Source organism: Neodiprion fabricii, chromosome 1 (assembly GCF_021155785.1).
Source record: "Neodiprion fabricii isolate iyNeoFabr1 chromosome 1, iyNeoFabr1.1, whole genome shotgun sequence".
Lineage (NCBI taxonomy): Eukaryota > Metazoa > Arthropoda > Insecta > Hymenoptera > Diprionidae > Neodiprion > Neodiprion fabricii.
Window position 1 is genome coordinate 29,139,808 of NC_060239.1, and position 15,197 is coordinate 29,155,004.

The 15,197-nt window shown below is 38.7% G+C and overlaps 1 protein-coding gene across 3 annotated transcripts in view; it reads left to right on the plus strand.

Annotated features, from left to right (window-relative positions):
* LOC124188030 (bifunctional heparan sulfate N-deacetylase/N-sulfotransferase) overlaps window positions 1-15,197 on the plus strand; it is an 81,836-nt gene that overhangs the window by 23,323 nt on the left and 43,316 nt on the right. The window contains exon 1 of one of the 3 annotated variants that reach the window (XM_046580293.1): window positions 222-351. The exons of the other annotated variants lie outside the window; for them this stretch is intronic. Within the exon in view, the coding sequence (XP_046436249.1) occupies window positions 317-351 (35 nt within the window). The 5' untranslated portion in view covers window positions 222-316. Of the gene's footprint in view, window positions 1-221; window positions 352-15,197 lie in introns of those variants that run through there. 3 annotated transcript variants of the gene reach the window in all.

Sequence of the window (15,197 nt, forward strand, 5' to 3'; positions counted from 1 at the left end):
TCCCGAGCTTTGAGAGAGTAATTCAAATGCCTGTCGTGGTATTCAGACGTTCCGGATGTTTGTTACTCCCTCCGCCAATCACTGCCAATTCAAACCTTCTCCTGCTGTCGTTGCCTCTACAACTCTGCACCGCTAACTCAATATCCCCCTCTTGTGTCGTCGCGTCGCCGTCGCTTGCCTGCTTCTTCCTCATACTGCAGACGCTCCTTCGGGATACGTCTTCGGAAGTGCACCTCCTGAAACTCCGGATTCCGGCGAGTCGTGAAATGTTTTTCCTGACGAGCCGCATGGTGGGAGCTTTTCACCATCATTCGCTATGTACTCCAAGTCATTCCTTGCTGAATCAGTTAAGTACGTCGTAAGTCTTGAAATTCTTAAAGACTTGGTTGCTCATCCGATACCACAGTTGAGCAGTGTTTTCGTCATCAAATCCACTAATTACCGGAGTTCTACTTCCAATCTTAGATTTGTCTCCGTAAACTGTTTACTTTGTCGAACTACTACCTAGTAACCCTTGATTTGCAAACATTGGGTTGGGCAATCTTACTTATCGCTTAGTACATACTTTTGCCCGTGACACCAGCATATCATTTGACCTTACTATCATTAATCGCTGAAGTCATGCGGTCTCGTCAACTATAAGAGGATTCACTCTAAACCATTACAGACCTGACGAACTTGGTGCACCTACATATCTACTCATTAGCATTTTTGTTCTGAACTGCTTATCGTGGTCTCAGCTTGAATTCAGCCGACGCGCAACTTCTTTGTCTTTTGTGAACTTGGATAAGAGAACGTGTAAAATAAAACCGCATTGAGATTATACACAGCTGTGACATGCAAGGTACACGATGATACTTTTCACTTTTTCGAATGCGCACGTCTTAACCCGGAGTATAAGGTGACAGTTGTCTCTCGTTGTCAGCGTCGCGTATCCTTTGCAGTTGCACTGCGTATCTAGATCCTGGCATTTGCTGTCTATATTTTCCTGTTCAGACTTCGCTCGGTATCATCAATGTTGATGGTTCATGAAGGGTGTTTCAGGAATAGTGCTGGGTGGTTCGGAAAAGTGGTGCGGCAGCTCGGGCAGGATGCGTGTAAATGTGTAATATCACCCTCCTTGATCCTACGCATGTGTTTCACATTATTATCAACATACTGAAGAAGACTCGTACATGTTCTTTCCTGATGATATTATAGGCCCCAAAGCGTAACGAGTGTTCATTTTTTCTCCGCGTGCCTCATGCCTCCTCATAATCACTCTAAAATTACCCATTTTCAACCTTGTGTTGTAATACAAATAACGACGATGGGCATATTTTATCTACTACTGCAAGTCATGCACCTGTTAAGAGTTTTGTGAAGTAAAGGGACTAGAAAGACAAATATACAGGAGTTGGTTGGAATAAAGGGCTTGAAAGGGTTCATCGTTTTGCGAGTGAATCGCACGTTCACGTAGACAAAGATAGAAAGGGATCGTAGAGAGGGAAACCGAATGTTCGATAAACATCGTTCGTTTTTATACGTTTGTTTTTACCTTCCCTGCACGCATACCCCAGTCTTTCTTTCCCCCTCAAAAAAACAAGCACCTCGCCTCGTATCTTCACATCGTGTGCCTGTCCCAAACACGTATACAATGCGAATCGCGTTAATGCAGCCGTCTGAAAAAGTACCACTTCCATTTCATACCCCAAAGTCCCGAACCCACATGCCACTGCTTTGTCAGTGGCGGCAGGAGGGTGGAAAATCCACGAGTTTTTTGTTTTTTAAAGCTCGAAGCGATCGAGTCTAATTGGATGTTATTGGACTTGTTTGGGTTCAGTGGATATTTCGACATTGTTAGTTTTTCAATCAAGTTTTGTTTATTGTTTTTCGATTCTTTTTTCTCTTGCAATGAGCGATTTTGAAAGAGACACAGTGTCTTTGTTTCAGGTTGTATATAAACATTTTCAAACTCTTAATTTCGTGTCGCAAAATCATTGTATGTCCTTCACTATGGGAAATCCGAGTCGTAGTTGAAGAAACATACGGAATAAACTCTTTGCACAAAAAGCACTTCTTCCTAATCTGTGCTTTTCAACAAAATCCGTTGGTCACGGTTCTCTGACGACCATTGAGTCACGCCAATTACCACTTCTGAAACAAAACACCCTTACGAAATTTAACCAATCATCACGTACTCGCTCTTCAAGTACGTCGTCGTAGCGTAGGTTATATTAACAATACATCTGGAAAGTCTTTTGCGAATGTAAATTGACCTTCTCAGATTCTGTAAGAGAAATTGACGAAGGGCTCTTTTTGCGGATCGAGTATTGGGGTCTGAAAATCCTCGAAGGGTTACTCGAACCACCGTCCTTTCCCTTTTCTCATCCGGTATATTACGAAGACCCTCGCCTTCGCGCGTGATACGATGAGCTTCTTGACGTGACGCCGAGAGCTGCGAATATTAACGTGGTTAATCCCTTCTTTCGCCCCCCAAGGAGCAGAAAGTACACGCCCCACGTAGCGAGTGTGTGATAAGCGAAGGGACCGAGGCACCAAAGTTCGAACAATTGTATCAAACCGCCCGCAAGCTCAGCCGAGCTTCTTCTCTTCTCCCCTCGATCCTGTTACCGTTAAAAGTGGGTGTGACCTACTTTCACCTATCGTTGGTGGTGTATTCGCAATGTCAGGGTGGCCGTTTATTACACAGGAATTCTGGGAAAACTAAAAGTGTCACAGCAGAATTCCAACACAGTAAAAGAGAAGTTGGGAAACGCTAGGGAATTCAGCTGCTATCCACAAGCCTAGATGCTCAGGGAAATTTTTCAAGTTAACGTTCACGTTAACAACGTAACGTAACGAAGCAAACTAATAATCATTATTCCGCAACGTCAGAGTGACCTTGAAGTAGCTGATCGGTTTATAAAATTTCGTACAATCCCAAAGTTGTCATGAATGTCGGTTCATCTCAAAAGTTCCAGCGTTGCATTAGCGTTCTGGATCTCAACCTCATAAAAAACTACGCCGCAATTATAGTAACGACTTGATTACGCATAACTCTATCCAGTGTTTACGACGTTATTTACTTTTATAAATTCTTGAACACATGAGTGATAAAAGATCATGGTAACGTCGTCGACAAATCTTTGAAATCGTGGAGCACGAATTTCTCTTTTACACTATTCCTGATGGATTCTCATAGTGAAATAGGGTATAAATTCGACATTTAGAGACCCCAGTGTCGGATATATATATATCGTAATTTCTCGGGTCAACGCCCCATACTGGAATGATTAGTCGTTGGCCTTTTAGCCCTGGCTTTGCACGGTGTCCATCCCGAGTTGATTCGAAGCCAAAGCCAGATTAGTCGCGTGATTTGTGCCCTTACACCGTCATGTCACAGGCACTCGCCCCCGACGAACCCTTCTCTCGTTTCATTATCTGCAAAAGGTTATACATTCGCCGTGGACTTGCGTATCTCCGTATCTGCAGCGCAACAATATCCGTATGGTTCAAATTTATTTATTCGCGTTTAAGTATATGTGTTCTTTGAAGAGTGCCCCTGATAGAACATACCGTTCACATTCTTTGGGACGAAATTGAGCAAACGAAGCATCGTAAGTCAATGTTGGATAGCATCCAATTAGATTTCTAATTAATTACATGTAAATTATAAATTACAATATTTTAATTTGTAATTGAATCGAAAACAGGGGTTGATTTCATTTGTGTATGAAATTCGAAATAACATTTCGTATATGGTCTTGATTTATATTTGATTCTAAAATACATTTCAATTGCATTTGTAATTTATAATCGATTCACCTTTCTGTTAATCAATTAAAAATTCGCTCAACACTGTCGAAAATGATACAACTTGTCGCGTGAGCTTACACAAGGTACAAAAGTACTCTCTGCGAGGAATATTTTTAAGCTGATTCTTCAATTTGACAGAAATTGGTTAAAAAATCGCTTAGGACTTTATTTTACACGTTCCAGATTTCGTGTTCAAAATACGATTAGATAACTTGACTGCAGTTCAAACAGTCAATCGTTAGATATTACACTTTAACATCAAAGTTTTTTGCCTTGTTTTTCATCGTATGAATAAAGCTTGGATAGTTGGGGGTAGGAAAATCGCCCCTGCGCGTCCTATAAACACCGATTACCTACACGCAGTAGCTGCAGGTCGTCCGACACCGCACGTGTAAAATTTCCGATAACTGCAGGCTACATCGTTATTCTCTTTTGCCTCATCTCTTCGGCATCATTTTACGTTTACACGCGTGTTTGCCTTTCAATAGTAAAATTTTTAGCCCTCCGGTGTTAAAATATTCAACGCATCACGCCAATTTCGTGAACCTACGATAGCGTGGCAGTTTATAAATTACAAACTAGTAAATGACAAAATGTTGTAACGCAATGCTCGCAACATTTGTCCTGGTCTCCATCTCTCTCTCTCTCTCTCTCTCTCTGTTTTTTTTTTTTTTCATTTTTATTCTGTATTTAGTTTAGGAGCGCATGGTGACCCAATTTCGCAGTGTAACCCATGGCGCAGGAACACGGGATTAAATGGATTACGTCAATTTGAGCGCTTGAAGTTCTGAAGGACTATTAATTCTTAGCAGGGTACATCATATTGTACAGGGTAATGGGTGTAATACATGGAAATTGATCTTTATCTAAATTTTCTTAACAAAATTGACTGGTTGGATAAATTTTTCATTCTTACTATAATTGCAAAGTATACTTCGCGTCTCATGAATATCAAATGAAAAATAACTCGTCGAAGAGAAATTACATCGAGGAAACACTTGATCGGATGTAAAAATTTTAACGCATCAATAACAAATGAATAAAAGTCATTCGCGTATAATGCTTGAAAGTTAATGAATTGAGAATTTTTCTTAAAAATCTTCGGATTAATACAAAATTTTTTAATTCCGTGCAAATCATTATCGATCGTCATTTTAATATATTATAATTCTCAACGTTGGTTACTAACTCAATATTATGTTGAGACTTTATTTTTTGTATCATACAAAATAAGCCCTTGCTGGTGTTATTGCGTATATTACACACGTTTCGGGATGATAAGCCAGCGTCTTGGTGCTCAGGAACGAAGGCCTTCTCCTCCTCTCTGTAGCTGACTGATGCGATGGGGCGTTGTAGCCCTTAAACCGAAACGCCTAACCTAGGCAGAAGCTGATTAGGCTCTCGAGGTGAAAGCTCAACGTGGCGTAAGCGGAGCGGGATATCAAACCGGAGGGCTGCACCAGTTAATGGGTAATTTATGGACGGACGCACCTACGTTCTGTAATAGCGTTATAGCCGGCATAGTCCAACCTCTCACTCTTATCGAAACAAAGAATCAAGTTACGACAGCGAAAGCTCAGATATCTTTCCTCATTTTTATTACTCCTCTGACATGATTTTTCCAAGTTTTATGCTCTATGCATAAAATTAAGGGTTACACACACACACATATATATATACTATATATAGTGCGTGTGTGTGAAACACGTGCTGGCAAAATTTATCTGCCAGTGTAAGGATACAGATGAAATATTACCGCAACGTTATTTTTCAAGCAATGTTTTTCATATAATACGGTGTATCACTTTGTTTTTCACCCATAATAGATAAATGGTTGATTGCACAAATTCTATCTACGTTCGAACACTAACATTTTTAGCTGTATTGTACCGATAAGTTACGCGGAATCGGCACGCGTTTCTCTTTTTTATATCCGCACGAGCAAAGCATTGGTATTTAAAGCAGACGGTTATTAAGCAATCTTTAATTTCTCTTTGAAAATATGCAACCGAACATTTTTCAACTTACAGCAATGGTCGATTTTTCACGCATGCAAAGAGAGTGAGAAACGAAATGGAAAGAAATGAATTGAAAATGAAGAGGTGGGGCAATTGAAAGGAATGTGTGTGAAGAAAATTTTTATCCGGATCGATTTTGAATGGCGTTGGCATTCATCGTCCAAGGGGGAAAAGCTTGTGCTACTTTAGCTGACGTTTATTCGCGGAAAAACGACGCGGGAAAGCTTTTTGAATGACGTAGGTATGCGTGTATAAAAGTTGTACGATATTCAATGCTCTTAAGTATTGCAGTATTTTGGTTCACACAATAAAGGCTCTTGCTGTAATATTTTACAGTGAACTCTACTAACATCGACTCTCAAAAGCTCAATCACCCGACACGTTCATCCCTGATAAATTAACCTAGGTATACCATTATATGCGCGTTTTTTTCTCTCCTCGATATCATAGACGCGTTGGTCTTGCGTAATTTTTCACTTCAAAAAATGAATTGGGATAATTTTTTTCTATTCGTCTGTTATCATTTGTTCCATCATAGTTATCGGAGACTTCCAGCTCTCTGATTACTTATTTATTTACTTGATCATTTTGCAAAATTTTGCCCAGCAATTGCAGCTGGTCCTTTAATCATTGTTACTTGGAACTCAATAAATTAATCAGTATATTTGATTAAGGCCGTGTGGTGTACACCAATCAAAGTCTCTGATTGAGCGGCTGATTGCGGGCCGACAAGCTGTGTGGCGTAGATCAATATCGACAACTGTTAGTTTCACTTTGAGAGCATAAATTTATGTACACCTATACCGGCTTTGTCTTTATCGGTCATCTTGAAGCGAACTGCCGGAGCCGCGAGTTTCCTTTTATCAACACAACAACATTCTTGCAGCAGATGATAAACCTTATCGTCAAACGTCCAATAATACGCGTATATGACACAAGTTGAATCGATGCCTTCTTGGCCTGGCGATAATCGTACACGATGAGAAAAGTTGTTGCGAAATTAGTTACGACATCGGTACCATCAAAAACACAGTCACATTTATTATATTCGTAATGTCGATTACGATGCTAAAGGATTTGCTGGAAATACTCTAAAAATGTACTATAGCTAGCTATCAATTTCATTTTCGTGATTTACCTACCACGAAATGATGTGGAAACATTCCGTCGCACGTGATAAACAGCTCTCGGTTCTGCTGCCCGTGTCAAGAATTATGAGAGACAGAAAAGAAAATTTTGGATTAAAATTATCCATGGATTTCATTACGCGCGAGACAACCGTTGTTTTGCGATTTTGAAATTGTTTGAAATTAAGTTGACCGTAATAAAACAAACATACTCGTACTTCGACATCTTAGTTCTGTAATAATCGTTGTAAAATTGCGAAGGATTAATGATTTTTTGTCGCGATAACGTTTCTAACCATAAGACAACCCATGCACCATACGGCACGTAATTATGTCGTCAACGGAGACAACGACCCTTCGGGATAAAACGCAATAAAAGCGGTGATCACGGGCACGGTGTTGTTACACAACGTCTCTTTTATTGCTTAGGTAAACAAAGGTCAGTTAGTTAACGCGTTATAATCAGGCCTAATATATAGTGCGCAGGAAAAAAGTAAAAGAAAAATAAGGAAAATCTCCGTCCGCCGGCTCAGTTACAGAGCAGCCATGCCGCCTCGACCCCGCCAAGTTATCTCTTCATAAAATATGTGGGAAAGGGATAATAAAATTACGGGCCCGCTTGCGTCCCCTCATTGTTGTCTCTCTTTGTGTGCCTGTGATATCTCTTTCCAGACCAGCCTGAGCCCTTCAGCCTCGTTCGCATTCACCGCTACTTCCTTCCATGCATCCACCCACCGACCCTTATAATCCTTCGGTGACTTGGCACCTACCGATACAGGTAATTAAGACGATCGAACTAAGTCCCCATTTCGTCTCCGTAACGTGGAGTAACCAGTGCCTGACTTTTAACATCTACGTGAAGTTCGAAATGAGTTGGAATAATGCATCGGTAGTAGATCGAAGCAATGCTCAGATATAATTCTACCCTATCGTACTGTCAAATAGCCATAACTGAGAAAAATTTCATTTGTTACGGTAACTAGAAAAATTTAGTAAAACAGGTATCGTTGAAAAAACTGTTTGAATATTGTTGGAATTACGAAAAACGAGGCACGCCTAACCATTTTGCGCTATCGTCGATCCTTTTTGGGTAATTGCAACGCAAAATCAGTTTGTGAGGTTTACTCTACTTTTTTAGTTAAACAAGCCTTTAACATCGATTTATTGCTGCGCAAGCATTAAATTTTCGCAACAGTTACAAGAAAATATAGTAACAGTGATCGTAATGAGAAAGAACAGTAACGGATACCAGACTTTCCGGTAACAGCTAGAAAACTAATTTTCATTTTCTACCTAGAACTATATTTTTCTATTGTGGTAAAAAATGAAAATATTTAACGACTGAGCCGCAACTGGAACTAAAAATTTATCTCGGTGTATCCAGATTGCATTCACTCTTTAGAAATTATCATTATCCCAACTTTATAGTTTTTTACCGCCATTAGATTAATCGCCGTTTGCATGCAGTGACGAACTCTCTGTAACTTCCCGCGTGCTATCATCGTCTGTAGCGTTTGTCAGACTGGCGCATTTCCGCACGATCGGTTTCTCTGATTTTCTGATTCGTGCGCACAATCGGGAGGTTTACAGTTAGTAAAGGGTGTAATCATGGCGTGAAGTTACGGAGAGAGTCTATATTCTCTTCGTACATTTCCATCTTTCGATTTCCCGACTAAAGTCTCTCTATTTTTCGTTATCTCTCCCGCTATCGCTCTCGGTTTTATCTATCCAATCTATCTAGGTATCTGGCTCTAGTGTCTTTCCGCGGTAGTGAGTTCCGGAATCAATCTCAAAGTATTAATCCAAATATAGGACTCTGCTCGTTCAGGCTGAAACGAGAGAAAAAAAAACTTCGGAAAACCCAATCAGCGAGAGATTTGTTGATTTTTATGTTCTTCTTCGCGTGTGCCTGTTGGAAATTTCGTTTGAAGCTCATACCTGCTCTCTACCTGTATAATGAAATGTAAACACCGAGGAGGAATGTATTGCTTGGTTTTGTTGAATTGGCACATCGTTTTTTACTACCAATCTGTGCTTTTTCACGGTGAAGTGGTTTTTTTCCCAAATTTTTTTTTTTTTTTCTTTCATCCGTCATGAAAAATTTGAAAATTGTTTCAGACTATTCACAGATCAGGATAATACTGCCGTATTATTATGGGAAAATTGTGTGAAGCAAATTTCCCAGAAAAAGCAGAGATTAATCCCACTGAATTTGAAATGTATTCCAAACTACGAGAATTTGATGGTCGAAAGATTGATAAATCGGGCCGGACTCTCTCTTCATTTCCGTGACAAATTTTCGATATCAATAAATCGTAAAAATCTTCAGGGAACTGACGTGATTCCGAATTCCTCGAGCAATCGTTTCAGATCCACAAACCCATAAGCGATAGCTACACGTAAAAAATCAGAGCTTCCGCAATGCCGCTGAGAAATTATAAAATTCAGATATTTCAGATGAATAATTCGATATTAGACGTTATAGGTATTAGAATTTGGTAAAACTTGATCCGTAAAATCTTGAGGGAACCATTTATTAATCCGAGGAAAGAATCTCCCTAACGCGAAACGACATGACCTTATAATATACGAGAAGGAAATTCTTTTCCCAGTCACGATCTCAGATTTTCCCCTCGACCTTCCATCGAACAATTTGTCTCTGCTTCTCAGCATCACAGTCACGTGCTCTTTGTTACATATATACTTATATTACACATAGCCATGCGCCTATTCTCATATGCACATATCCATGTACAAAGTAAATATATATATATATATGTATATATACACATACATGCAGGATATTTCTCTCTCTTTCTCTGTCTCCCTCTCACTCTCGGAAATAATTCATGATGATTTTCGTGTCTAATTTCACACGTTTGTTTATATACATTTCGTGTGAACAGTGACGTTTATATCTAGAGTTTATCGCGTCATCATTCATGGATTGCCTGAAACTTACTTAATGATCGATAGAATCGTTATGAGGGTATTGGAAAAGTCTTACACAATCAAAAATATCGCATTTATCTAGTCAAAAGTACGAATATGTGTAACAAAAGTGTGTATACTTATATTTTTCTGTACAGACAGTTACTTATTTTTATCCCAAATATTTCGTTACGATAACGTTACCAACTTCAATTTCATTGTAAAATCCTGTTAATAAATAATTATTCTTTGATTCTTCTTCGTACTAATTTCAATTTCAATTTTAATTAATTTCTACGCTAAGGCAATCCAATTAATGAAAAATTATCAATTCTCGCGCATGATCGAATAACACTTCAGCTGCCTTCTTATTCTTTCTCTCTCTCCTTTTTCTTCTATTTCTTCACTATTTCTTTCCTATTCGATTGAATTCCATTTAAAACTCTACTTGGCGCAAAGTGCATGGCAGTACCGAATCAATCTCGAGGTAAAGTTTACACCCGTAATTCATATCGCGAATAACTTACAGAGCAGCAGCGCCATCCTTAACCACGGAGACGCGGAGCGTTTTATTTTGTTCTAGTTATACTACGAATCTATTCATTTTCACAAAAATAATATATAGGTACCCTACAGTCATAAATATTTAGTAAATCTATCTACAACTTATTGTCTATTTGACTGAAAGTCAAATTTTACAGTGATCGCAGGTGGCCAACATTTTCGGTACCATCGGTGGCAAAAAACAGCACACCCACCCCTCTGAAAATTACTTCGGGGTAGTTATTCGGTTGTCATGAAAAGTCCTGGGTCTTCCATCTGAACGCCGTAACCGAGACCTTTTTCAGATCATATGTGCACGTGATGTAAAAAAAGTTGTTTGTCACCCGTACATCATCGATTCGAAATTTTTCCGGGTTTATAAAGTTTATCAGCTTATGGGAAAAGGGATGGACAACTAGAAAGGGTGCAAATCACTGCCCCCTACAGATCTCTTGCTCTTATTACGCGTCTTGTGTAGGTTTCGTTATGCAGGGCTTCCGGCAATTTAGACGGAGTAAAACGCACTTCTGGCTCATTTTTCCTGCCGTATTATAGGAAGAGAGCATGCATCTATCGTAGGGTTCGAATGATGCCTACCGGTAGCTTCGAACCGAGAAACGCGCTGCTCTTTACTCTCTGTGGCTCGAAATTGCACGAATTTAACGCCCGGTGCTCTCGCGTCCCTTAATGACACTCTATTAATTGCTTCAACTTTGATACATCCTCCGACCGGCGCCCCTTCTTGCTGCCTGCATGCCGGAGTAATACAATTCCACGCTCGAAATATCTCCCTTAATTGTTATTAAAGGTGGGCGATTACAAGACTCGGTCTTGTAAGGCCAAATCACGGCTTCGTTATTAGAATCACCCTATACCCGTCGATTCTGTAACCTCTTCATTTCGCCAACAGCCCTCTCTGTAATTATATTATATTTCCGTATAAATTTAGCGACAAATAGAAAGAAATAATTCCGACCAGTCGAAAGGTTACGAAAGTTGATCGAATTCAAATTTCAATACGAAATGGGAATTGAAAATAGATCGCACATTCAGGTTCTAAACGAACAATTCTTTCATCTCAACTCTGCAATGTGTATTAATCTTTGCGCCGAGTTTAGAGTCGAATGAATCTATACCATGGTATACATGGATGTATAAATAGAAGTTATTCACGTAGCAGCCGCAAAAGAAGTTTATTCACCTTCTCGAATGACAATGTATGCTAGAATATGTGTGTATATGTACATACGTACGTATATAGGAGTGAGAATTCATGCCGCGCTTACCTTGATTGACGTCGCACGTGCGCAGAAACAGAAAATGGAATCGAAAAATTAACAGGCTGTTGTTACAACTCACCGCTGAATCGTCGTTATATTGGCACGGAAACCGAATCACGGATCACGAGTCACGATCAGCGTTATCAATAATTCCAACGACACGTTGCATTTCATGCTATGGCTGTTATAGATGTACCCCGTTGCTGCAGGCCTCGTATGATAATTCCAAATTACCAATTCTGGTTTATCCGTGGTCCTAAATACTGTTGAGCACAGGCACGCAGCAGAGCGATAATCATTGCCGTGATGTTTTGCAAATTGAATAATAATCGATCAATCGCGGTCGTAGCTCATGCATAACGCACCGCGGTTAACGATTCTAGGAGAATTATAGAACTTGAAAGGAAATGTCGTTGAGTCTGTTTTATCGCGGATGCATGGGCATACACGTACGAGTGTATATAATGCACAATACAGACGTGTCAAAATTTGCGATTTTTTCATAATCGTGTGCAAAAAATGCCTATTTTTGATCCGAAAATCAGTCTTGAAAAGGTTGAGCCTGTAGCACAAATTCTAGGGTGTGCAAGAACGATTTTTCTAAAAACTTGAAAATCCGATATTAGCAACGCTTTAACGCGTATCATCTTTTTATATTTTGAAAAAAAAAATTCATCATATTCCATAACGGCTTATCAAAGACGCATTACAGAGATATGCTCATATGGAAGGGTTGTAAAAAATGCCGTAATGCATTTCTTTGTAAAATAAAAAGAGATAATATTATAAAAATCAAAACATAAAAAATCTTTGCGATTCTTATATATCAGCATTTTTCTGTAATGCGCTTTTGATAACCCTTTTGGGATATAGTGCATATTTTTTTCTCGCATTCCGTGACATCTAGATGAAGATTCTGCTATGAACACAAAAATGTTTATACTTAATAATAACTATACGTATAACTAATAATAATTTTTTCTTCATTCATCTTATTTACTCCTGAATTCTCCATATTCTAACAGGTATTAAAAATTAGTTGTATTTCGAAAGGTTTTCCTAAATTTTTTCATATTTTAGAAAATGGGGGCATTTGTTTCAAGTTTTTAAATCATACTTCAGATACGCTGGGTCGAAAAATTCTAAAAAAATTTCGAACGCATTTTTCGTCGTGTACTTTCATACAAAAAAAATTATAAAGCCAATCTGGGACATCGACGTAGGATTTTGATCGAGATGTATGGAATGCCTCGTATATGTGTGTGTATAATATACATAGCAATGGCGCGAAGTAAACGAATAAATAAAAGCAAAGTGTATTTAATCGTAATTCGATCAATTCTCATTGTATAATATTTCACAAATTCTTTACGTACATTATAAATTTCAGTTACATACGTAAAATAATTTGATTTCGTGTGTATCGGCGAATTATGTGTGTAAAACAATTCGTTGTTATAAATATTCGATCAGAAATCGATACCAATTTCTGGGATGTTGAACTGTAGTTTATAATTTCATATCGTATCGTATAAATCGGATGTTCGGCAAGCATGCCGAACAATTCATCCAAGTTTCATGTTCATATTAATCATTCAAGTCACATTTGCCGGGAATTCGGAATACGAATTATTTATACGTAAATGACTGAACGTGACTGAAATAGTTACCCCCCTAAGCTGTCTGCCCCAGATATTCGAGGCATTCCTACTATAATAATTCCGTCATGAATATAATGAATATTTGAAACAACTTGTCTATGGGAGCGAAAAAATGTCAAATTATTATAGCGCGTTTTTGTTTGTTTTTTTTCCCCCACGTAATTTTAGAAAATCTATGTTTAATGTCTGTACAGCTTGTGCAAAAAAGCACACGTGACGATGGAATAATTTATTTCCATGTGAAACAAAATGAATTTTTAATTTTATCATCGATCCTTGACACGAAGCAGGTAAAAACGCCTGTTGCCACCTTATCGGGTTAAAACGGTACATTTTCCGAACAATTTATTTCCATCAAGTGCGTCTTTCGTCATTACACATAACCGCGCCGTCAGAGATTAACGAGTTGATTTTTTTCCCTTCCTTGCTTCTCACTCTCCCACAATTTTCGATCCCCTTTTTCGCCGGTTTTTTTCATCGGCTGAAAAAGTGAAAAGGTGTGTTAAAAAAAAAAAAAAAAAAGAAAGAAAACCAATTATCCATTACCACTCTTTCAATCAATTTCAATATGTTACGTTTCGTATCGGTATCTCACAAAACGTATCGTATACTCATGGATGAATATTAGGTTTACTATTCCCGAAAAATATTTCTTACGCGATGTTGCACCGTAACTAATTATAGCCGTTATTCGAATAGATGCTCCTTTATTCGATTTTACCTTTCCGAACGTTGAAAAAAAAGCTAAATAATCGACGTGCCAAATTGTCCTGCGATATTGCATCTCCTTGATCAAGTTGAACCGGGAAAAAGCGAAGGTTCGGTTCTGCTGGGACGGCTTGATTTTGGGCCGCGTGTTTCATCGTGTTTCAGGATCGGCAATCAATCAACTCGTAGCTGATCGCCCAGCGGGCGTAACACACCCTTCGGTTACTCAATCAAACCTCGACGTCCGAACTTTCGCAGATCTCTGTGTAACTTCCAGCCTGTAATTAGCTGGGAGAAAATTGAAGGAGTAAATTTCAGACAACTCTTATATATATATTATATATATATATTTAAAAAGTTCCAATTAATCGCGTACGAAACGATTCTCGTACATTCTTAATACAGTTTCCTTCTTGAGTTGCGTGTAAAAAATTGCTAATATCAACAATTTCATCATACAAGACGAAACAATACTGCGCGGAGATCCGAAAAGAAAACGAACGGGGTATTAAAAAATTAAACTAATCGTTGAGGATACTCGATTTCCTAATATCTCTCGACGTTGTAGGATGATCGATCATCGTCCGATTACTCGCGATACGGATATGCGGTAGTTAATTTGTAATGAAGTATAATCGGATCCAGGTTGGTAGAAAATCGATTTCTCGTGTACTTGAAATAACGAACTATAACTGCACGAATCAAGCGTGGATGTTGACACGTGATGCGTATCATAGGGTGTGACAAGTTATTACTCTGAGAGGACCCACATCCGGTGTTGTAAATGTGACTGACATACGCCTCTGACAAATTGTCGTTATGCTTCTCGCGTTCGATTTTCTATTCCCATAGCTTGTATTATGTACATTATACTGTATTTAAGCACGCACAACCGATAGTATCAATTTATCGTGTATTTCGTTGAAATTTATAACGATATTTGTCTTGTCGATATTGCTAACTTCGAATAAATTAATTCCCAAACGTTCTGAAGAAAATATACCGCGTCAGCAGTGATTTGTTTATAGTTGATTCGTATCAACGGTTAACACGTTTGTTATGTCATTGATCATTCACCTTTGTGCAACAAACATGCGAAACGAAACAAAGAAAAAAATACGCGGATACTTA